At 36.5% G+C, this 25499-nt stretch overlaps 1 protein-coding gene across 6 annotated transcripts in view; it reads right to left on the reverse strand.

Annotated features, from left to right (window-relative positions):
• Positions 1-5630: 5630 nt before the first annotated feature.
• The window catches only part of TET1 (tet methylcytosine dioxygenase 1), a 134495-nt gene continuing 114626 nt past the window's right edge, over positions 5631-25499 (reverse strand). For 5 of the 6 annotated variants that reach the window (XM_079135729.1, XM_079135727.1, XM_079135728.1 and 2 more), the window contains 5 exons: positions 25262-25351; positions 21571-21708; positions 20242-20593; positions 8757-16382; positions 5631-8648 (listed from right to left, as the gene is read on the reverse strand). In XM_079135729.1, the coding sequence (XP_078991855.1) occupies positions 15439-16382; positions 20242-20593; positions 21571-21708; positions 25262-25351 (1524 nt within the window). In that variant the 3' untranslated portion in view covers positions 5631-8648; positions 8757-15438. The remainder of the gene's footprint in view (positions 8649-8756; positions 16383-20241; positions 20594-21570; positions 21709-25261; positions 25352-25499) is intronic. The other variant, XM_079135730.1, reaches the window with a different exon arrangement.

The raw sequence follows: 25499 nt of genomic DNA on the forward strand, positions 1-25499 counted from the left end.
TCTCACACGTGAGGCAAGTGCTCTATCACTGAGCCACAACCCTAGTTCCCTTGGCAAATATTTAAAAAAAAATTTTTAGTTGTAGATGGACACAATACCTTTATTTTATTTTATTTCATTTCATTTATTTTATTTTGTTTTATTTTTATGTGATGTTGAACCCAGTGCCTCACACATGCTAGGCAAGCACTCTACCCTGGAGCCACAACCTCAGCCTTGGTAAATATTTTAATTGTAATAAAAAATATATGTAGCATAAAATTTACAATTTTAACCACTTTTTAGAACACAGTTTAGTGGCATTGGATACATTCACACTGTTGTGAAACCATTACTCCTTTCTCCAATTTAAAATTGGTTGGTTGTATTCTTGTTATAATGTTTTCTTTTTGTTTGATGGGGGACTCACTATGTTCCCTAGACTGGCTTTGATTTTGAGATCCTTCTGCTTCAACTTCCTGATTAACTGAAATTATAGGCATGCACCATGGTGCATGGTTTTATTTATTTATTTATTTATTTATTTATTTATTTATTTTCATTTTGGGAGTTGAACTTAGGAGCACTTTGCCACTAGGCTGCATCCCCAACCCTTAAAAAACAGTATTTTGTTGTTGTTGTTGTTGTTGTTTAATTTTGAGTGAGGGTATCGCTAAATTTCTGAGGTTGCCCCTTCAATCCTTTTGCCTCAACTTCCCAGCTGCTGGGATTACAAACCTGCATTACTGTGCCCAATTTCCATATGAACTGTAAAGTAAGCTTGTCTTGCAGGATGTGGTGATGCACAGGGGAGCTACTGGAGAGTCTAAGGCCAGGAATTGCAAGTTCATTGCCAACCTGGGCAATTTAATAAGACTACATCTAAAAATAAAGATAAAAAGGGCTGGGGATGGCCAGGTGTGATGGAGCATGCCTATAATCCTAGTGGCTCAGGAGGCTGGGGAAAGAAGGATCATGAGTTCAAAGCCAGCCTCAACAAAAGTGAGATACTAAATAACTCAGTGAGACCCTGTCTCTAAATGAAATACAAAATAGTACCAGGGATGTGGGGATGTGGCTCAGTGGTCGAGTGCCACTTCGTTCAATCCCTGGTGCCCCCCTCCCCCGACCAAAAAAGGGCTGGGGATGTATGTACCTCAGTGGTAGAGCACCACCTAGCATGTGTCAGGTCATTCCCAGAAACTCAAAAAATTAATATAAAAATAAAGGATAATCAGGCAGCATAGGCCTGTAACCCCAGCTACTTATTTTGTTCTTTTTAGTTATATATGGCAGTAGAGTCAATTTTGACATATTATAGAAACATGATTTAATCTTATTCTAATTAGGATCCCAGTCTTGTGGCTGTATATGATGTGGAGATTTACTGTGGTGTATTCCTATCTGTACTTAGGAAAGTTGTGTCAGATTCACTTCCCTTTCCCTTCCCTTCATTTCCCCTTATTGTGTGTTAATATCCACGTATCAGAGAGAACATTCAACCTTTAGTTTTGAGGGTTTGACTTATTTCACTTAGCATGATAGCCTCCAGATCCATCCATTTATTGATAAATTCTTTGTGACTGTAATATTGCATTGTGTGTATATATATATCACATTTACTTTATTTGTTCATCTGTTGAAATGCACCTAGATTGATTCCATAGTTTAGCTATTGTGAATTGAACTGCTATAATCATTGGTGTGGCTGCGTCACTGTAGTATGCTGAATTTAACTCTTTTGGATATATATCAAGCAGTTGTATAACTGGGACAAATGGTGGTTTCATTCCTAGTTTTTTTTCTTTTTTTTTTGGTTGTTGATTGTCCTTAATTTTTATGTGGTGCTAAGGATCGAACGCAGTGCCTCCCACACGTGAGGCAAGTGCTCTACCAGTGATCTACAGCCTGAGCCCTCATTCCTAGTTTTTTAAGGAATCTTCATACTGCTTTCCAGAGTGGTTACACCAATTTGCAGTCCCACCAGCAATGTATGAATGTACCCTTTTGCCCACATCCTTGCTAACATTTATTTTACTTGTATTCTTGATAGTTGCCTTTGACTGGAGTGAAGTGAAATCTGTGTACTTTTAATTTGCATTTTTCTAATTACTAGAGTTGTTGAACATTTTTTCAGTCTCAGCTACTTTGCCAGGAGAATCATAAGTTCAAGACCACCCCACCTCAGTGAGGCCCTGCTCAAGATTTAAAAAAAGACTGGGAATATGGAGATACAACTCAGAGGTATAATGTTCCTGGTTTTAATCTCCAATACAGAAAAAGAAAAAAAGGATATATCCCAATGGTAGAGAGCCATTGAGTTCAGTTCTCAGTACCACTTGTGTGCCCCTGTGCACATAGACACACACACAAAGAGGACTGCTCTAAAGATATAGATTAACTTAGGATAATTAATTGTCAGCCTTGAATCCTAATATGAATTTTATTTCAATTTTTACTCCATGCTGGGTGTGGTGACACATGTCTGTAATCCCAGCACCTCGAGAGGCTGAGTAGGAGGATCATGATTTCAAAGCCAACCTCAGCAACTTAGTGAGGTCATAAGTAAGTTAGTGAGGGTCCTAAGGAACTTAGTGAGACACCCATCTCTAATTATTTAAATAGAAATATAAAAAGGGCTGGGGATGTGGCTCAGTGGTTAAATGCCCCTGGGTTCAATCCCTGGTACAAAAAAAAAAAAAAAAAGACTATTAAATTTTTACTCCAAGCTGAAGAAATTGGACTTATTGATAATGTTGTTACTACTATTTTTTATAATATTGAAGTTAGAGGACACTATACCAACAGTGGGGACACTTTCCTTAGTCAAGGGTGTTAGAACATATGCTCCTGAGAAAGTGACATTTGTACATGTGTGTGACAGGAAATTACTACTTATTTGCTACTCCTGTCCTTTAGCTTCTCCCAAAGCACCATGCTCACAGTTAACAAGAACTTTGCTGTTAAAAGTAAAGTGTGAGAACAAGTCATACTTCATGTATGTACAATATGTCAAAATACATTCTACTGTCATGTACTTCAAAAAGAACAAATTTTTAAAAAAGGAATGTATGAAGGGCTGGGGATATAGCTCAGTTGGTAGAGTGCTTTCTTTGCAAGCACAAAGCCCTGGGTTCAATCCCTAGCACCGCAAAAAAAAAAAAAAAGTAATGTATACTAGGACATAACATCCATGTCTTAATATTATTTTTGCTTATTTTGCACTCCTTTGGATAGAATCCACGACTGCCCCAATACTAAGGAACTCCACTGAGGTATGACCCCAGTCCAATTCTAATACTTTTAGAATTGAATCCTAGGAAATAGCTTATAGTTGAAAACAAAGGACCAGTATTTTACTGTTTTCTAAGTCTAAGCTTTTACTGGTTTTATTTTGGTTCTACTTAGGGGACTTACTTTTGTCACTACTTATGTTTTGATTATATCCTTAGGAAAGCAAACCACTTCAACTATTTCATTATATTTCATTTTATTTATTTATACATTTTTTCATTCTTTTATTATTATTATTTTTTTTTTTTTTTGCAATACTGGGGATTGAACTCAACCAGGCACACTTTACCACTGAGATACATCAGCCCTTTTATTATTTTTTTCTTTTCATTTTTTTTAACTTTTTATTTGTCCTTTTTAGTTATACATGATGGTAGAATGTATTTTGACATATTATACATACATGAAGTATATTTCCCATTCTTGTGGTTGTTCATGATGTGGAGTTACACTGGTCATGTATTCATATACAAACGTAGGAAAGTTATTTCCAATTCATTCTACTGTCTTTCCTATTCCCTTGCCCCCTCCCTTCCCTTCGTTCCCCTTTGTCTAAGCCAAAGTACTTCTATTCTTCCTGCCCATATATTGTGTGTTAGCATCTCGCATATCAGAGAGAACATTGGGCCTTTGGTGTTTTGGGATTGTCCAACCCTTTTATTTATTATTTTGAAACAGAGTCTGGCTGAGTTGCTTAGGACTTCCCTAAATTGTTGAGGCTGTCTTTAAACTTGTGATTCTCCTGCCTCAGCCTCCCCGCAGCTCTCTAAGGGGCTCTTGATTTACACCAGAAAGGAATTTCAAGGTGTGACAAAAGAGGCACAAACATTGATTTAGGAAACAAAAGAGATTTATTCAGGAAAGCAAGCATTAAAGCAGTATATACACTCAAATGAAGAAGTGTGGGATCTCAAGAGTGTGATGCATTTTTTTTTGTTGTTGTTTTGCGGTGCTGGGGATTGAATCCAGGGCCTTATGCTTGCAAGACAAGCACTCTACCAATTGAGCTATCTCCCCAGCCTGGGTGTGATGCATTTTTGGGGTAGTGGGCCTTTCTTTTTTAAGGAACTGTATACATTGTGAACATGAGAAGGGCCTAGGCAGAGATATCAGCCTGGTTAAACTCACTTCTCTTCATCATGGCACAAAGCGCTGGTTGTAGGAGTGTAGGGATCAAATCATCTCACAAAACAGTTCCCTGAGGTGGGATAGGGATAGGTGAAGGGAAGTAGAGGTTAAGAGCCTCAACTGTAGAGCCACAATGCCCAGGTTTGAATCCTGTCTCCACCTCTTAATCACTACAGCAGACTGAGCATGTGATTTAGCTTTTCTATGTGTACTTCCTGATCAAGGATAACATGACTTACTATATGGAAAGCACTTAGAACAGTGCTAGCACACAGTAAGTTATATGTGTATATATATATATATATTTTTTTTTTTTTTTTTAATTCTTTTTTTTTTTATGGTGCTGGGTATTGAACCCAGGGCCTCGTGCTTGAGAGGCAAGCATGCTACCAAATGAACTATATCCTCAGCCCTTTTCATGGTACTGAGGGTAGAACCCAGGGCCTCACACATGCTATGCAAGTGCTCTACCACTGAGATACATGCACAGTTCATTTGTTAAGACAGAATCTCAATAAACTGCCCAGACTGGCCTCAAATGTGTGATCCTCCCACCTCAGCCTCCCAGATATCTAGGATTACAGGTGTGTACCACCACATCTGGTTAAAAATCTTTGTTTCATTTGTGCTTAGATACATGAGTCAGTTGAAGATCAACTTCACCACCAGCACAACTAATCTAGCTAACATTATTTAAGATTATCCTTTGTAGAATATAAGAGCTCTTAACATGGATGAATCTCTAAATCATTATGTTATATGAAATAAGCCAGCTATTCAATTTTCTTAACATTCTGAAAAAGATAAAAAAACTGTACAAACTGAAATCAAATCAGTCATTGCCAGGGGAAACCATATGAAAAGGTGATAGACTACAAAGGACGGTAGAGTAATTTTTGAGGGTGATGAAAATATTTTATAAGTTGAGCTATCTAGTACAGGACACACATGACAACCTGTGGTCACTGAGTGCTTCAAACATGGATAGTGCAACCAAGGAACACTTTGTCATTATTACTTTTTAAGTGCTGGGGGATGAACCCAGTGTATTCTTCCACTGAGCTATACCTCCAACCTTGGTTTTGTGTTTAACATGATCCATGTTTGGTTATCCTACACATTAAATTTTATTGTCTTTTGTAGTTAAAAATGTGTGTATTTTATAGGATAGTAACTTTTAAAAATATGATTTTGAAGAGGAAAGAAAAATTAGACTACCAGGTGCAAAATAGAAGTATAAAATTTATTTAAAACCACCCACAAAGTTCTGTGTAATCAGGAATGATACAATTTGCAATAGTTTTTTTTCTTTAAAAACTCATCACAAAGATTTAAAATATATTTTCAATTACAGTATTCATTTAGCCTTATTCAGTTAGAACAATTAAAAAGAGAAACTTTATGCTCTAACAAATTAGACACACAGGAAAATATAATAGACAATTTCCACAACTATCTTTACATGTATATTTCAATACTAGTACATTTCAATGCATTTTGCTACATAAACATGAAATCATGTACAACTGCTGTGCACCAAAATTTAGCTTAATTAGATCTTTCAAGTAACATGCAATTCCAACTCACAAGTCTTCAAGTACTGCTAGTAAGTGTTCCCTTGTCTGTAGAGGACTAAATGTTGATCATGGAATAAAAGTATCATAATTATAGGATTATCTCTTTCCCTTCTACATGGTGAAGTGCTTTTTCTTTAACTGTTTCTCTCATATGTTAAGAACTAAAACAGATATTTCGTGAAATTTTAGGAGTATTAACAAACATTTCAATGTATGTGATATTTAATACAGTAGGACGGCAATAGGTAAAAAAAAAATCTCCCAAAGCAAAAAAATCAAAGGTAAAAAAATAAATAGTAAATATATTCCAAAGAAAGAAGTCAGGTAGAGACAAATATTAACTTATAAAATTGATATTTCTCTCTTGGGAATTCAGTACTAATATATTTCACCACTGTGAAGAACCTGTGAGTATTTTACTCCCACCAAGAATAAGCATTCTGGCTTCTCCTGTAAACCAAGGTAATGCTATGCATGTGAATTTGCTTGGTAGGTTAACATATAGCATGAGAGAACGTGAACAAAATAGAAATTCATGGTTATCTCTCTGCCAAGTAATTTTTACAAGTTTCTCTTCAGGGAACACTTCATGATTTCTTAGTAACCCAAATATGACCATCTTCCCATATTTCACAATGCAAAAGCTGCCCTTAGTTTTTACTATAAAACCAGTTCTGGAAAAATATTCTTTTTAAGCACCTATCACAATGTTATCTCATAAAGGCTAAAAAAAAATATGACCATACATTGCAATAAAAATATTTAATCTTTTTTTAAAAAGAGCTGTTTTTGTGAAATTTTATATCGTTAGCCATTTTATCTTAGCACAAATAGGCACTGGTGAGGATAGGCTGTTACCAAACTCACCGAAACCATCAGAAGATTTTTTTGTTTGTTTTTAATATTCAAGTTTTGGCCTGGGTTTTTCTAATGTACTGATGGGATAGTCAAAATATCCAACCTCTTTATATTTATATAGGGGTTGCTAAAATAATCTATATAAAGGTTATTAAAAACTTTACAAATACATCTCATTTTCTTTAACCTTCTGGCAAAGGAATATTTAACCTTTGAACCACGAATTTTATATGGCTAAAAACAAAGCAAAACAAAAAACAAGACAAAATCAAATAAAAGTTACCTTTTAGATATACCAACAATTTTGTATTTATATCATGAGGGGCTGGGAACTAAAATTGCTTACTTAGCACCATATCCTTCAAGAAATGTACATTTCAATAAATTTTAAGAAATACATTAAACTTTGATTGTGAGGTGCTGACCCTAGTCTTTTTAAAAGTAGTATTCAAAAAATTATTTAGAAGATTACCCATTTTCATAGTAAAGGGGCATTCTTTATAAAGAGTTGTTTCTTGTTATTTTTATTTTTTTCTACCGAGGATTGAACTCAGGGGCACTCAACCACCGAGCTACATCCCCAGCCCTATTTTTTAACTTTATTTAGAGACAAGGTCTCAGTTGCTTAGTGCCTCGCCATTGCTGAGGCTGACTTGAAACGCTCCATCCTTCTGCCTCAGCCTCCGAGCTGCTGGGATTACAGGTGCATACCACTGTGCCCAGCTAAAAATTTTTTTTTTTAAAGGAAGAAAACAAAAAAAATTGAAACATCATTAATCCAAGCCCTAAAACATAGATCCTAGGAATTTGGGAATCCTTTCTTAGCCATTTGAAAATAGCTGGTTTAATAAATAATTGGAAACAAAATACTTCAGAAACATGTTCTGCAAATGATAAGATTTTATATTATTTTCAGTTGAGGTCTGACAAAATTTCTGCTTGGCAACACAATCTCTGTCAGTTCAGGGTGCAGAAATGCATTTAGCAGTCTGCAAATATTAAATGTTTTATTCAGATTGGTCAAGTTGCTGGATGACTCAGAACAGGTCCAAGCCATTTGTTACTCTTGTCATCTGCAGATTCCTCATCTGTAAGATGGGAATAATGTTCTCTTTCTAATCCTCAGTGTCAGGGAGAAAAAGTTGCACATAGGAACAGCACTTTGATAATGGTAAAATTTTATAAAATGCAGGGGTATTATTATAATTATTATTATTATTATTATTATTGATATTGGGGATTGAACCAGGGCCTTGACCATGCAAGGCAAGGGCTATATCACAGAGATACATCCCCAGCCAACGATCATAGCTTTTATTACTACCATTTTTACTTCCAAAACAGTTCCTCATTTTTAGCATTGACTTTCAGATATAAAATGGTGTGGAGTACAAAGCTGAAATATTAAAAGTTATCTATTCCTTTTGAGGTGGTAGAGTGAAACTTCAGTTGCTGGGAGGAGCACAGTTCTCCCTCCTTTCTGGCCCTTAACTCTCCCCATAGTGTCCTACAGTTTCTGATTGTTTATTAAATCACCTTCTTCTAATTACTTTCATTTTTAGATTTTCCTCACCCAAATTATAAAATAGTTCCTACTATTGCTAACAACCCAAGAATTACAAAGGAGTAAATTTGCATTAGAAAATAGATGCTATCCATGTGGTTTGAATGGGAAATGAGGAATATAAGAATTATTGTCTATAGATAAGATCCATTACTAATTCAGTCACTGATTAGCAAATTTATAATCAGCATCAGGCATTAAACAGAAATAGCAAAACCATACAATATAGAAAGTCTTAGAATATTTAACTTCTTTTTTTTTTTTTTTTGGGTGCTGGGGATCGAACCCAGGGCCTTGTGCTTACAAGGCAAGCACTCTACCGACTGAGCTATCTCCCCAGCCCCAGAATATTTAACTTCTTATACAGTTTTTTTTTTTTTGGCAAAAGTCTTGAACACCAAGAAAAAAATTAAATATTGTTGGGATTTGTAGAGAGACCACTTGATATTAAGCGGTGTTCTTTTAACCACTGCCTATTCCTACAAACAGAATTTGCTGCTAAATTAGAAAGGTTCAATAAAAGCTCTTGATCATTTTTGGTATTATATGAAAGGAGTTATAAGATATGATTTTTTAAAAAATGTTTTGTTGTTAGAGAGAATGCCTTTATTTTATTTATCTTTATGTGGTGCTAAGGATTGAACCCAGTGCCTCACACATGCTAGGCAAGTATTCTGCCACTGAACTACAGCCCCAGCCCCTGATATATGATTTTAAAAGACACAAAAAGATAACTAGTGTCACTGCTGTTCTTAAAACAAACCATGTGTATTTGCAGAGGGGATCTGAGTAATGGAAACAGGACAGAGAGATGGGAAAGCAAGACATTTTTAATATAAAGAAAATCACAGGAAAAGTAAAAATGTAAAAAGAATCAAGTGTACTTAACAACTGTGCAGCTTCCATAAAATGGGAAAAATAATAACAAGCTGAATTTTAAGCCAAGGATTTAAAGTTTATAGCATGCCAAATGGAGAATTACATTCCAATATTGTTTCTCTTGAAATGAAAATCTTTCTGACAGCTGCAAAATATTTTTCTTATGAACAAGAGAATGCCTTACATAACAGCTGCTAAGGGGAAAATTTCTATTTTTAGACAACTAGGTTTATAGTATTAATCGAGTCTCAAAAGTCACATTCAAACATAAATGGGTTGAATCGGCTAATGCTGATTCCTACCTTGGACTTAAGTTTTGCTTAAAAATAAGGGACATATATTGCTGTACAAACTAGAAGAAAATTTATGAACCAGATAAGATCATGAATATGGAAAAAAGGACTTACAAGAAATAAGAAATTAATATTGAATTTTTAAAGCTAGGAATATTAAGTGTTGCATACTACCAAAAGATAAACTTGAACATGCCTTGAGCCCCGTCCCCTTTTTGGTACTGGGAATTGAACCCAGGGGCGCTTAAACCACTAAGTCAAAACCCCAGCCCTTTTAATTTTTATGTAGAGGCAGGATCTCGCTGAGTTGCTTAGGCTGGTCTCAAATTTGTGATCAATCCTGCTTCAGCCTCCTGAGCAGGCACACCACTGCACCCAGTCTTGAGGCCCTTTAAAGAGAAGTGAAAATGAAGAGTGGCAGAGTAAGGGCTCCCTTTACATTACTGGATGTAATAAACTATATGCCTTTTCTTGGCTGGGCAATAAAGACCCCAATTTAAAAAAACAAAAACAAAAACAAAACAAAACAAAACAAAAACAACAACAACAAAAAACCTTTTGAGCAAACAGTGGTATGTAATTGGGTGCATCCCTCCCCCCAAAAAAAGATCAAAACAAATTTATCCAAGCCAGGCACAGTGGCTCATGCCTATAGCCTCAACTGCCTGGGAGGGTGGGGCAGGAAGACTGCTGCAGTTTAGGACCACCAGCTCAAGTGTAAGGTGTGGGCAGTCAAATTCATCCAGATACTGAAATGCACAGGAAGTTTCGAAGTTCAGTGGGGACAAAAATAGTGACATCTTGAATGAAAGCTAGCTCTCCCCTTTTTAGAAATTAATAGAGGAACTCAATTTTGGTGTTTTTTTTTTGTGTGTGTGTGATACTGGGAATTTGAAACTGGAGTACCCTACCACTGAGTACATTTCCAGACACTGACTCCCCACTTTTAAATATTTTATTGTGAGACAGGGCCTTGCTAAACTGCCCAGGTTGGGCTCAGACTTATGATCCTCTTGCCTCAGCCTCCTGAGTTGCCAAGATTACAGGCAACTGCTGCGGTACCCAGCAAAATACTGAGTTTCTATGTAACACACACAAGAGAAGCAAAACATGCCCATGAATCTTAACACATTTTAAGAAAACGCAGACTCAGTTTCTAATGAAGTACATGCTGATTTTGACTTTCAGAATTGCCTTCCTGAGCCATGATGACATCATTGTCCAAGGCTGTTAGAAGAAAACTTAACATGGAACACAATTTGATTTGGATAAATCCGGACTCAATAATCTGGCACTGATCACATCACTTGGTTAAGTGACATAGACGGTATCGAAGCTACAACACACCTCTAATTTTAGGAGCTACATATGATGAAACAATATTCCAGTTCATGTAGAGAGCCACATCAAAATTAACTGCTGGGACTTGCCTAGGTAAGGGGCATGAAGGGAACTGTAGTATGGCTAGGTAGTATGGAAATGTTTTCCTCAACTATTTCAATCATCCAATCTTTTATAACTCCTTGTATATGCTAGAGAAAAAGAAAAACCTATACTATACAAGCTCTTGTGATTTGCTTAATGAAATGGCAACAAGAGAATTGCCACATCTTCTAGAATGAATTAACAGGATAGCTCCCAGGACTGGGGATGTAATTCAGTGGCCCACACAAGGCTCTGAGTTCAGTCCCCAGTACTGTGCCAAATAAATAAATAAAAAGAAAAAAAGACAACTTCATGGGTAAAAGGTAATAATTCACAAAAAGTACATGATAAAATCAGCAGGCAGGGGCATTTTGACCCATTTTCATGTTAACTTTATTTTCCTCAGTATCTCAGGGTGGATGAAAAAAGCCATTTTATTTTATGTATCCTTTTGGTGCTTGCACTTTACCACTGAGTTGCATCCCTGGTGCTTTATTTCAAGACAGGGTCTCATTGCTAAGTTGCTTAGGGTCTTGCTAAATTGTGATCCTCCTGCCTCAGCCTCCAGAATCGCTAGGATCACAAAAAAATGTGCACCACCACGCCTGGCATTTAATTTTTGGTTTGTCCCTAAATAAGGCTATTTCCTAGTGATAAAACACCTTGTGGGTAAAAAAAAAATTTGTTTATACTATATGGTTCTAAACACAAAGTAGCCTTCACCTATTTAAAGTCTAATTACAAACGGAAATTGGTATCTGTTCTCTGGGTTCTAGTGAGGGAACTGTATGACTTCTGAAGTGACTTCCACCACTATGAGGAACTAACATGTTATATTATTTAACAATTGTCATCATAAATCTCTACAAAATATTAAAATTCACAGTTGTATTAAACCTAGATTTCCATGCATCAAGGTGTGAAATTGAAGGTTAAATAGTAAATGTTGCATACTCCTACCAATTTAGTTGGCACATTCAAAGGAAATGCTATGCCCACTATTGTTGGAAATTACCATGCAATGATTTCTTAAATCTGTCCCGGGGGGGCATGGGGGGGGAATCTTAATTTTTTGTTTTAAAAGACTATTTGGGGGTTATTTTTGTTCATGCTATGGTGAAATGGTAATCAGTAGGAGTACGCTGGAGTAATAACATTAGAAAGTAGGTTACTTCATATGAACTAAATCAGTACATTTACACAAGGGTATGCATTCAATTAAGTATGTATTGGGGTTATGTCTTAAGTAAATTGGTTATGGATCTCATCTAGGGAAGTTCTATATTTAACAAATCAAATTATTTCATCCACATGCAGATTGAATAATAAAGATGTTGGAAAGTTACTTAAGATGTGAACACTGCAGAAATTCACCTACAGTTATATGTTTTTAGATAGCTTCATTGTTCAATAAATAATTTAATTAGGTTTCTGATATGATCTAGTTGGTTCTTTGTGGATGAACTGGAAACAAAATGTAAGTGAGGTTAACAAGCATAAGGGGGGAAAATACAATTCAGTGATGGCCTCATAACTATTAGAAATGGAATTTTGAGGGACAGTATGCTTTCAGTAGTATGTAGAATCCTAAGTAGGAGTTATTTTATCATTATATTTATCATTATAGTTGATAAATTTGTAATATTATGAACTGGAATAACTGGGAGGTCTTGTATGAATGAATTCAATGATCATACCATGAACAAATGTAGATTTAAAACCCAATTTCAGTACAATATAGAGGTAAAAGGTAGTTATTTCAGTAAAGCAGAGGTGCAGAAATAATGTTAGATGACCAGTTTTATGAGTGAAAATGTCATTTCAAACCAATTTATTTTCTTGCTTCATGAGAAAGAGCATTCTAAAGCAGTGTAGCCAGCATACAATCACAATGCTGCAAAACATTGAATAAGCATAAGCTTTAAAAAAAAAAAAAAAAAAAAAAAACACAGGGCAGAAAATGGGATAGTAAACTGTTAAAATTCAACAAAGTAGAAACAGACTGGAGTTCCCACATGGGGTTATTGGTTGAGGCAGCCCATTCATGACGTTTATTACAACAATGGAATGGAAACATTTGAATTTAAACTGGATATTTTCAGTACTAGTTTTGGTAAACGGTAACTAGTTTCACAAATCCCAATAGTCCCTTTAATCAACATTGGCATTTAAAATTTAGATTATTAAGAAATTTATTTAAAGTTAGAAACAAATTGATTTGAATTACTGCACATATACTACCATGGGTTATTTTGAAGGTAATTTGCTATTTCTTTAAAAATACATTTTCAAAGTTATCATTTAGGATTTTTATTCTTCAGTTTTACCATGTCAAAGGTGATGATTCCAAGAAAAACAAAAGCGACATTTAAATTTAGCAGGCATTCAATAAGTATGTACTGGGGAAATAGATAGCTGGATGGATAGATTAAGGGACATAAAATTTTATCCATTATATCTGGCAAGGAAACAATTTCTAGTGGAGGTAAGGCCTAAAAGCTAAAATGTAGTTATCACAAGGATGTATTCCTGATAGTCTAATACTAGAAAATATCTTATTGAAGCAGCTGAAGCAATAAACAATCACTTACATACTTATAAGAAACCTTAGGCTCAAAAAAAAAAATACATGTTTTAAAACGGAAATCTAAGGCACACAAAATACTAAAACAAGTCAATGAATTACCCTATTTTACACATAAAAGATGATGGTCTATCAATGGACATTTCCTTATTTACAATCCCTTCATATTCCTTTACTTGGATTAGTCAAAAGCTTTAAACTGATACTTTGCACCATATATTATTTTAATAAGTTACAATGAGTTTTTTGTTAGAGAGCTTGCTGAAACTGTTTGCTTTTGCACCAAAATTTTGAGTTAGCAGTTGTGGGCTTCCTATGGCATTTCCAAGGGAGAAGCACCAGGAGGTTTTCTATACTCCCAAAGAATCTGATACTTTGAATGTTATAGCACCTCTACATTTTAACAGAATCAAGTATTTCATAGAAGGTTCTTCTTGTTCTAAACATTTTGTTTGGGCAATTCTTTTTGTTTTGCTATAAAAAATGATTCATAAAGTAATGGGGGAAATGGGAACAGTAAAATAAATGGAATGCCTATTTTTCCTGTTACCTAGAACACAGGTAAGAGAGAAGATAAGTTACCTTTTCCCAAGTCCAATATGCTGAGATAAATGAATGAATTTGTTCTTAAAGAACAGAGACATATTTATAATACTATTTTCATTCTTTGGGGCCAGGGAGAAACTGATAATAATGGTGAATTGTTTCCAATGATTTCTACAGGAATTTTTTTCCCTTCTTATTCTACACCAGAATGGATTTCAGAACATTCTGGGATGGGTAGGGTTCTGGTTACTTAATTTTTGTATTGTATCACTTTGAAACATTAAAAGCATTTGACTCTTCTGAATCACATTTTCTTCCATCTCCCTTTTGAAACTTCTTTCATGGGTTACACATTGAAAAAGCTGGGATAAAAGTAAATTGAGGCCATTGTAGCTCAATAAATCAGAAGAGACCACACTTTTTTTTAATTTAAAAGAACTTAGTCAATATTGGTGATACGTTTCCTAATTCCAATTTTAGAGATTACTCACTATTTTATAATAAGTAGCTAATACGTAATGTCAAAGGACACATTAAAAGAACAAAAACCATATACACAATTCAAATACACATTGCAGTTAACAAGATGGAACTCTACACAGCAAGAATAAATGATTTCTCTTGTATGCAAATATGCACAAACAATAGACAATAGGATTCTTATACTATACTATTTCAAGTTACTTTTAAAAATAGAAAGTGCTTTTAAAATATATATTTACAATTTACGAACAGCCTCCAACCATTACTAACAATAATGAATTATTTTATACAGGAGAAATATTTTAAGAGAGAAAGCATTTCATTGGTTTATTTCAAAGGAAAATGCGGATTTTCTAGCAATGATTGGAAGATGTTGGAACGATGGCACCATGAAACAATGATTCAGCTTATTTTTAACTGTGTCAATGTGGTTAAGCACCAGGAGCTGTGTAGAGTTAACACTGTGTCTTGACTTTACATCATAGAACATGAACCTGTTAAAATCCTCTAAAAATGACTCTTGTTTCATAGTAAACAGACTTAATTTAAAGCACCAAACTGAGTGATTCTATCAAGGTTAACACCTAACCAAAACGTTTCTTTATGTATTTAAAACTAGAAAACTTTTATTTTTGCTTAAAATGTGCACCTTCTACCAATTGTCAAAATATAGTCACAGTTAAGTACCCACCCTATTTTTAAAATTTTTACCTCAGACTTGAAATGGGTGAGATGAAGATAGAGTAAACGACAACATGACTTTCTTTTAACAGCACCTTGAAAAAATACACTGCACTAGCAAAGGCATTAAGAAGGGGAGAGAAGCCTTTAGACCCAATGGTTATAGGGCCCTGCAACATGTGTGAGAGCGTAAGGGGACACAGTGACAACATTGTCGTGGGTTAATGTTAATGCTTTATGAGAAGGAATTTGGTTCAATTCATTTACTTCGGGGGACAGTTCAGCACCCTCGTTAGCTGCCTGGTCTTTCTGCTCTGAGGCCTTCATTTTCTTATTCTTAGCTTCTTTAGCCTCGAACTTAATCCTGTTTAGTTCAAAACCGTGTTGGGGCTTATTCAGGTTTTTGTGCTGGTAGAATACAAGGGACAGGCGAGTAGGATGATTGCGGTTTGGGTGTGCCACAGGGGTGGTAGCATGAAGCTCTCGCCGGGCACACTCAATCATCACCGAGCCGTGAGTGGGTGCGATTGCCACCCCACCAATATTGGGATCCGAGAAGATGTGCTCACTGTCTGACCAATACTCATCAATGTGGGGCAATTTTTCCTCAGCAGGTGATAGAAGGTCGTCTGATAGGGGGTCATCTGATAGAGGCTCATCTGCTTCAGAATGCTGCTCATCTTCTTCCACCAGACAGGAAGCAGGCTCATGAGAAGAAGTGAGGAATGGGGACTGCTGATTTGGCTGATTAGTAGTTAGCTGCTCAGTTGGACCAGTGGGAGGCTCAGAACAAGCAAGGGAATCTGTCATGGGAGGAGGCAGGGTGGAAAGAGGAGCCAGTTCGCCAGGCTGTGCAATTCCAGTGCCTTCCCCAGCAGCTGCATTAGCACCACTGTGTCTTCCAGAAGGCATTGTGCAGTGGGGAATGCTACTTCTTTCTGAAAACCCGTAGGAGGCTACTTTATTGTAACTAAACGGAGCTGTTGGCATGGAAGAAGTCTTCGGGGACCAGAAGACTGGAGATAGGTTTGCCTCTTTCACTGGGTGAGGAATGGATGGGATCGATGAATAGCTTTTAGTGTTCTCTGAACCTTTGAAGATAAAATGGGGTTTAGTTTCACTTTTTATTCCAGGTTGCACTGTCTCACTATTATTCCCTAAACAGATAAAGGGACAACGAATGTAAAAATAAACTGATTTTTTTCCTCTGGTGCTAGGAAAGGAACCTAGGGTCAGGTATGTGCTAGTCACGCACTTTACCACTGAGCTACATCCCCAGCCCTGGTATACATTTTTAATTTTTTTAAAAAAATGTTTTTGGGATTATAGTGGTACTGAAGATTGAACCCAGAGGTGTGCTATTCCTAAGCTACATTATCATGCTTTTTATTAAAAAAAAAAAATTTTTTTTTTTTTTTTTTTCGGTCCTGGGATTGAAGCTAGGGATACTTAAGCACTGAGCCACATCTCCAGCCCCTTTTTTATTTTATTTGGAGACAGGGTTTTACTAAATTGCTTAGGGCCTCATTAAGTTGCTGAGGCTGGCTTTGAACTTGTGACTGTTCTCTGCCTCAGCCTCCCAGACCACTGGGATTATAGGCAAATGCCATGGTACCTGGCCTTGTTTTTATTTTTTACTGTGAGACATAGTCTTGCTAAGTAGCTGAGGCTGACCTTGAGCTTGTGATCCTTTGACCTTGGTCTCTCCAGTTGCTAGGATTATAACTGTCACATGGTATGTGACACCATGTCTGGCCCCAGTATACCTTTTCATCCCATAATTTTCCTTAAAGATTTTTTTTTTTTTTTCTTTTTGGAAACAATTAGAAATAATTGCAAAGATACAGCCATTAGGATGGATGTTCATCATTTAAAATGTTAAATTTTAAAAGGACCTAATAGCCTATAGAGTAAATAGCACAACTAAACACTGGAATACTCTGTAAGTGACAACACAATGACATGGAGAAATATTTAACTACCCAAAGGGATGTTTTTATGCCCTTTTCATTTTTCATTTTGAGACAGGGTCTTGGTAACCTGAACTTGCCTTAGCCACCCTACTAGCTGGGATTATAGGTATGTGGTACCACACCCAGCTTCATGATCTCATTTCTAGAACAGTTAAGTAATAATTTATATATATTTATGGGTAATGAAAGTCTCATAATTGGCAAAAATCAATTATTAGGCAAAGGAAGTCATGAAAAATTTTACTTAAAAATGAAACTTTTGTGACCCTTGAAAGAATAAGCATTTCAGCTTCCTTCCTTTCCCACTAAGTAGGAAGATCTTCACTCCCACATTGTTAAGTGTGGGTAATTTCCTTTCACATAACCACATAAACCTCAAATCAAATGGAAACATTTACCTTGAGACATTCTAACTTGATTTGAGGTTCTAACGTGATTTGAGGTTGAAAAAAAATTGGGGAAATGAAAAGTAGTGAATTTTAGCAACAACAAGAAAGAAAAGTAAAGCAGCCATGTTCTGAAATAGTACTATAACGATAAACCTGACTAGCTTCAGAAGATTTCCAAGTCTCTTCTCAGATGACACAACCTGGGGACATGAAAGTTCTCATTTCTTTCTTTTTAAGTTGTTTGTTCTATTTAGTTATACATGACAGCAGAATACATTTTGATTCACTGTACACAAATGGAGGAAAGTTCTCATTTCTAAAGAGAACTCAATAAAAGTATCAAGCAGTACTACAGGAGGAAAACAATGCAAATTATGGGAAGGGAAGATTTTTAAAGAGCAAAGAGTCCTCAGTTGGATGAACCTACAAAATTGAGTCTCATGAGTCAAGTTGCAAATGACCAGAACTCATGGGGGGAAATGATAATATCAAGAAAAACTAGGAACATAGCTAAAAGATGACATTCAAAAAAGAGTTACAATTTAAAAGTTTTGACATGTATGGCAGGATACTATTGGGGAATGACATAAAGATAAAAATAGTTGCACTTTATATGCAGCATGGGACCAGATATATGAATCGTATCAGTAAAATCAAGAAGCAACCAAGAAACGATAATAATTCTCTCCCACTTTGCCCCATTAGTATTCCTCTCTGTTGAATCTTGTCCAGCATTATATAAATGCCTGTACTATGATTTCTTTCGTTTAAAAAAGCAAACAAACAAGCCATCTTACAAATGTGAAAATGAAAGAAGGTAGGAAAGCTCTACACTTCTCTTTTTCTGTGTTGTGGATTGAACCCAAGGCCTTGCACACACTAAGCACATGCTTTAAAACAGTGGTACATACCCAATTCTATCCTGTCATTCTAAGTTTGAATATCAGTTTAAGTTGATGATATATTTTTTCTGTAGGTTCCTTAGAGAAATGGATATTTTTAGACACAGAACAGAATTATATAAGATAAGCCTGGAACATCCTGCTGTAGCAGAAGCTGAGAAAGACTATCAGGATGTAACAAAAGAATTCATAAGACACACATACATAAATTCACAAGCCAGCTTGAGGGGACTTTTGTAGACAATTATAGGACAATTACAACAATTTGAAGCATTTAAAAATTTAGTGGAGGAATGGGGATATAGCTCAGAGGCAGAGGGCTTGACTACCATGTACAAGGCAGGCCCTGGGTTTGATACCTGGTAACACACACATGTGTAAACACACAGAGAGAGTGTGTGTGTGTTTGTGCGTGTATGTGAGATGACCTAATGTGCATTGAAAATAAACTATGTTAAAAATTTTGAGATCAAAATAAGATTAAATTTTAAAAATCAACCACAATAGAAGACACTTAGCAGCCAACTGTACTCTGAAAAACTGATGAAGCCAACAAATAAAAAGGATGAAAAACTGTTAATCATAATGAAATTAAGAATATACACTAAAATCATGAATGTTACTTGAACTATTCCATAAAAAAGTAGATGGATTTTCTATAAATAGAAAATTGCCTGATAATATTTGACCCATGAATCAATATTAAAAACACAAAAGGAATGATATAACACATGCCTGAGGAACTGGGGATGTAGCTGAGCTTGCCTAGCAAGCACAAGGCCCTGGGTTGGATCCTACCACGGGGGGGGGGGGGGGGGGGGGGGAAAGAGGTTGAATTTGATCAAACTTCTAGGTCTATAGAAATAGAAAGAACAGAAAACATGTTATAATACCACAGGAGGCAACCATTATAGTAGAGGACACCCAGCTAGCCAGGACACTGAAGAAAGAGTATCATAAATTTGAGGCAAGTGTGGATTAACTAGCAACACACTAGTTTAAAAAAACAACAACAACAACAAAAAAACAGAAGAACCACTGGGGACATAGGTATAGTGTAGAGCATTTGCCTACCATGAGTGAAGCCCTGAATTCAATCCCAGTGGCAAAAACAATTACCAGAACGATGGTATCTGCTGCTCCATAAGGAAAGGAATAAAGAAGAAGGAGAGAGAGGAAAAGCAATCTTAAAATAAGAGGTGTGGTATGGTGGTGCATGCCTGTAATCCCAGCAGCTTGGAAGGCTAAAGCAGGAGGATCACAAGTTGGGGCCCAGCCTCAGCAACATAGCAAGGCCCTAAGCAACTTAGCTAGATGCTTTCTCAAAATATAAAATAAAAAGGGTCAGGAATGTGGCTCAGTGGTTAAGTGACCCTGGGTTTAATTCCCAGTATCAAAAGACAGAAAAGCGCAATGGGCCACATTTTTGTTGACTTGCAGTTCGAGTACCTATGTAAAAATATATTGTGTCTAAGGTTTAACTCTAAACAAACTGTGATAATGATGAGATCCAGTAATGTCTAGTTCATTAAATCATATATCCTTTGACATTTTTCTTCTCACAAGGCATTAGACCTAAGAAGGCAACAAAGATAAAGGACAGGAAAACGGTGGTGCAAGGGAAATTGGGAACCCTCTGTCAATGAAGTTGGTGCACAGAAAAACATTAGGTCCCACAGGGCTCACCTGGGAGCGGCATGGATGAAGCTTTACTGTTGTTTGTCAGCGCTGAGTTATTCTTCCTCTTCACTCGAGGCGTTTGTTTCTTCTCCACTGCCCTAATCTTGCGCTCAAGAACTTCAGTCATCATCGCTGCCCTCTTCTTCCCGGAACGAGGAACAGGCTGAGTAAAACGTGTTTTTTTTGTGCAAGTGGGCTGAAGGATCTGGATGGCTCCAGATTTGACCTTGGCTTCCATCCCTTCTCTGGACCCAAACTCATCAGTATCTGCAAGTTTATACAGAGGCAGGACATGCAGCTGCTCATCTTCAGGAATAACACCCAGGGAACGGTTGTCTTCTCGGGTTAAAGTACAAACCTGACAGGAAGGAGAAAAAGTGGGAAAAACAAGCTCTACATTTTCATCACACTTATGACTATCATTTTTTAAAAAAAATTCTTAGTTGTAGATGGACACAATACTTTTATTTATTTATTTTCATTTTTTAAAAATATTTTTTAACCTTTATTTTATTCATTTTATGTGGTGCCGAGAATCAAACCCACTCCCGTGACACATGCAGGTAATCCAAGAAACTCAGGAGGCTGAGGCAGGAGGATGGTAAGTTCAAAGCCATCCTTAGCAACTTAATGTGGTGCTAAACAAGGAAGCAAGACCCTGATTCAAGATAAAAAAAATTAAAAAGCACTGGGGATATGGCTCAATGGTTAGGCGTCCCCTGGGTTCAATCCCCAGTACTGCCACAAACAAAAACAATGTACATTAAAAAGACATACTTGATACAACTCCCTCAAAAAAGCCTGAAGTATGCATGACAAATAGAGAAATTAATTACCTTGCTTAACTTTATGAGTATCAGTTTGATAACATTGAATTGTTGCATTGAAGATTTAACAAATCATGTACTCTCTCACCTCCCAGAAAAAAATGCCCAATGAAACATTTGTTTATTTATTAATTTTGGTATAAGGAATATAAACTCAGGGGTGCTTATCCTCTAAGCCCCATCCCTAGCCTGTTTTATATTTTATTTAGAGACAGGGCCTTACTTAGTTGCTAAGGCTGTCTTGGAACTCAAATCCCCCTGCCTAGGCCTCCTTAGTCATTGGGATTACAAGTGTGCACCACTGCACCCAGCTAAACAAAGTATTTATTCAAGGTTGGCTCTACAAATTTTTGGAAATGCTCTGACAAGTTAAATAAATATCAGATATTTATACACTGACATCCAATAGCATATAAGTCATGATTTGTGACAATAACAACCACATGTAAGAACTGCAACCTAGGCATATAGCAAAAGAGTTTTTAGTTCAAGTGACCCAGGTACATACCACAGTGCTTCCATTATTCATGTTGTGTATGTCCCTGTGGGGGTGGGCACAGAAGTCTAGGCAAGCAGTGACTCCAGAGAAAGGACGGCCTTCCTTGCAACCAAGTCGACATTCCCGGGCAACATGTTCATATTCCACCTAGAAGAAAAAGTATAAGAAAGCGTTAAGAGACAGAAAGAATTGTGTTTAATAACAAGTAAAAAATTAGTTCCTGACAAAGTGCTTAAAATCAATGATATTTTTTAACTTCTTAGCTTTCTGAGACTATAAAGAGTTATTATTGGGATTAATGTGTAGTCTAGCAAAACTCAAGATAAAGACCATCAGCAGACATGGAGTAAACTGAGTATGTCTGAGTGATGGATAAATGTGTAACACAAATCACTCCATTATAAAGACCAAAACAAACAATTGAAAAACATCAAAAAATGAATTACTCACATATACAAAGTTTTTTTTTTTTTTTTTTTTTTTTTGGTACTGAGGATTTAACCCAGGGGCAGTTTACCACTGAGCTTCATTTCTAGCCCTTTTTATTTTTTATTTTCAGACAGGGTCTTGTTGAGTGACTTAAGGCCTTGCTAAACTGCTGAGGCTGGCCCTTTAAGTTGTCCTCCTAGCTCAGCTTCCCAAGTTGGTGACATTACAGGCATGCACCATTGTGCATGATTTTGCAAAGTTCTTTATGTCTATAAAACTAGGTAAGCATTCCACCACTGCCTAACCCATCCCATAAGTTTTCCCCCTCAATATCCAGTATTGAACCCAGAGGTGCTCTATTATTGAGCTATATCCTACCACATTTTATGTTTTCATTTGAGAGAGGGTGTCACTAAGTTGCCACATTGAACTTGAACTTGTGATCCTCCTTCCATTGACTCCCAAATGTCTGAAATTATAGGCATGTGCACCACAAGCTGAATTCCTATAAAACTTTTTAAAATAAAAAGTTGAAGTTAAGTAAGGTGGTACATGCCTGCAATCCCAGCTATTAAGGAGGGTTAGGCAAGAGGATTGCTTGAGCCCAGATAGTCAAAGAGAGAGCCTGAACAACAGATTGAGACTTCTCAAAGCAGAAGTGGTACACTTCTATAATTCCAGAGACTCTAAATGATGAGACATGAAGATTGCAAGTTTGAGGCCAGTCTCAGCAATTCAGGGAGACCCTGTTTCAGAATAAAAAAAGCTGAGGATGTAGCTCAGTAGTAGAGTACCTCTGGTTTCAATCACCAGGAATGCAAAATAAAAAACCAAAAATTATAATAAAAATACAGAAAAAAAAAAGTATTTTGGTGCTGGGTTGTGGTAACTCAGTGGTGGAGTATGTGTTTAAAATGCATGAAAGCCTTGATTCAATTCCCAGCACCACATTTAAAAAGAAGGAAAAAGAAATGACTGGGCGTGGTAGCACAAGCCTGTAATTCCAACTCAAGAAGTTGAGGCAGGAGAATTGCAAGTGTGAGGCCAGCCTCAATTTAGCAAGACCCTGTCTCAAAACAAAACAGAAAGGACTGTCAAGGTATATTGGTGGGAGATTGCCTCAGGATTAAAAAAAAAAAAAAAAAAATCCAAAACAAACAAACCAACAAAAGAAACCACCACCACCACAAACCACTTCTAGTCATACTTAAAATACATGGATTTTTCTCATATCCTGTAGGTCATTTCATATATATATATTTTTTGGGGCAGGGGTGGTACCTGGGTTTGAACCCAGGGGGACTCTGCCACTGAACTGCAATACATCCCCAGTCCTATTTTTGTATTTCATTTTAGAGACAGGATCTCACTGAGTTGCTTAGCACCTCACTTTTGCTGAGGCTGGCTTTGAACTTATGATCCTCCTGCCTCAGCCTCCTGAGCTGCTAGAATTAAAGGTGTGCACCATGACCCACGTCATGTTCTCTCTCTTTTTTACAAATATAGTTTTTAGTTGTAGGCAGACACACTACCTTTATTTTTTTTAATGTGGTGCTCAGGATCAAACCCAGGGCCTCACAAATGCTAGGTGAGCACTTTACCACTGAGCAACACCTCCAGCCCCTAGCTCGTGTTCTTAATGGTATCATTTGAAGTCAAAAGCATTGATTTCAATGAATTTCCATTTATCTCTTTTGGGTTGTTCAATACTAGTATATAAAAAAATAGTAATAAGGCTGGGAATGTAGCTCAGTGGTAGAATGCTTGCCTAGTATGTGTGAGATGCTGGATTTGGTTCCCAAAAAAATAAAAAGAGAGTAATGTTTGCACATTAATCTTGTATCATGAAACCCTTCTGAACTTGCTTATCGGTTAACAGATTTTTTTAAAAAATTTCTTAGGATTTTATGGTTTTTAAAGTGTTAGAATCATACCACTTGCTAGACGTAGATTTGTTAATTCTTTTTCAGTGTGGATTTCTTTCATTTTAAAAAATTTCCAGGCTAGAACCTGTAGTGGTATTTAACAGAAGTAGAAGGTGATAACTTTGACTTGTTCCAAAGCCAGGGAAAGTTTTCATTCTTTTACCATTAATTATGCTAGTTGTGAGTATTTTGTACTTGCCTGTTGTAAGGGTAAGGGAATTAATTGTCTTCTATTCTAAATATGTTGAGTACTTGCATCATGAGAGAGTGTTGCATTTTATCAAACGCCTTTTTTGCATCAATAAAGATGATGTTGTTAATCAGTAGGGCTGGAATTGTTGCTCAGTGGTAGTGTTTGTGTAGTGTAAGTGAGACCCTGGATTTGATTCCTAGTACGGGAATGCGGGGTGCTTAATGACAAAGCCACATCCCTAGCCCTTTAAATCCATTTATTTATTTAAAACAAGTATGTTCTTTTGTACTGGGGATTGAACTCAGGGTCACTTGACCACTGAACCCTTTTTTATTTTAAGACAGGCTCTCACTAAGTTGCTTAAAGCCTTACTAAATTACTGAGGCTGGCTTTGAACTTAAGATCCTCCTGAGCTGCTGGGATTATAAGGGTGTTTTGGCATTGGGGATTGAACCCAGAGTGTCCCAACCACTAGCAATTTTTTTTTTGGGTGCTGGGGATCCAACCCAGGGCCTTGTGCTTGCAAGGCAAGCACTCTACCGACTGAGCTATCTCCTCAGCCCCTCACTAGCAATTTTTATTTCTTAATTAGGGACAGGGTCTTGCTGAGTTGCTAAGGCCTCGCTAAATTGTCGAGGCTAGCTTTAAACTTGAGATGCTCCTGCCTCAGCCTCCCCAGCTGCTAGGATTACAGGTTTGCAACCCCGCATCCAGCTGTTTGTTTTATTTGTTTTGTGTTGCTGAGTAATGAGATCAGGACTTCAATGCTTGGCTATAACAGCTATACCCAATACCCTTTTTAAAAATTTTATTTTGAGATAGGATCTTGCTAAATTCCTGAGACTGGCATAAAACTTGCAATGTTCCAGCCTCAGCCTCCTGATGCTTCTTAGTTTTAATTGAACCCCTATAATAGGAAGAGTTAAACATCAAAGCATCAACAAAAGCCCTACTAGATGATTCTTAAAACTAGTAAATATATATATGTGTGTGTGTGTGTGTGTGTATGTGTGTATAAGTATATATGTTGTGTACACAAATCCACACACCCACTCTAAACTTCAAGGTAGAAAAATTTTCTATTAATAAGTACTTTGTTTATATAGAAATTTGAACCATGCATGAGAGCAATGTAAAAGGTTTCAAAACATACCTGATTTTGGTAAGCTTCTGGAGCCATCTGCTTATATAATGGAGCTAATTCTGTAGCCAAACCCTGTAAAATATCTTCAAGGATTTTTTCCTATAGGAAAAGAGTCCATATAGGTTATTTTCTTTTTGACATTTAAAGAGAATTTAACGTATGAAATTGTATGATAATTAATTTCTAAAGGGTGCCTGATGCACAATTCATACTCACTCTGATAAAACTGCTATGATAAACAGTGTTT

The sequence above is a fragment of the Sciurus vulgaris genome, assembly GCF_902686455.1.
Source record: "Sciurus vulgaris genome assembly, chromosome: 4".
NCBI classification, from domain to species: Eukaryota; Metazoa; Chordata; class Mammalia; order Rodentia; family Sciuridae; genus Sciurus; species Sciurus vulgaris.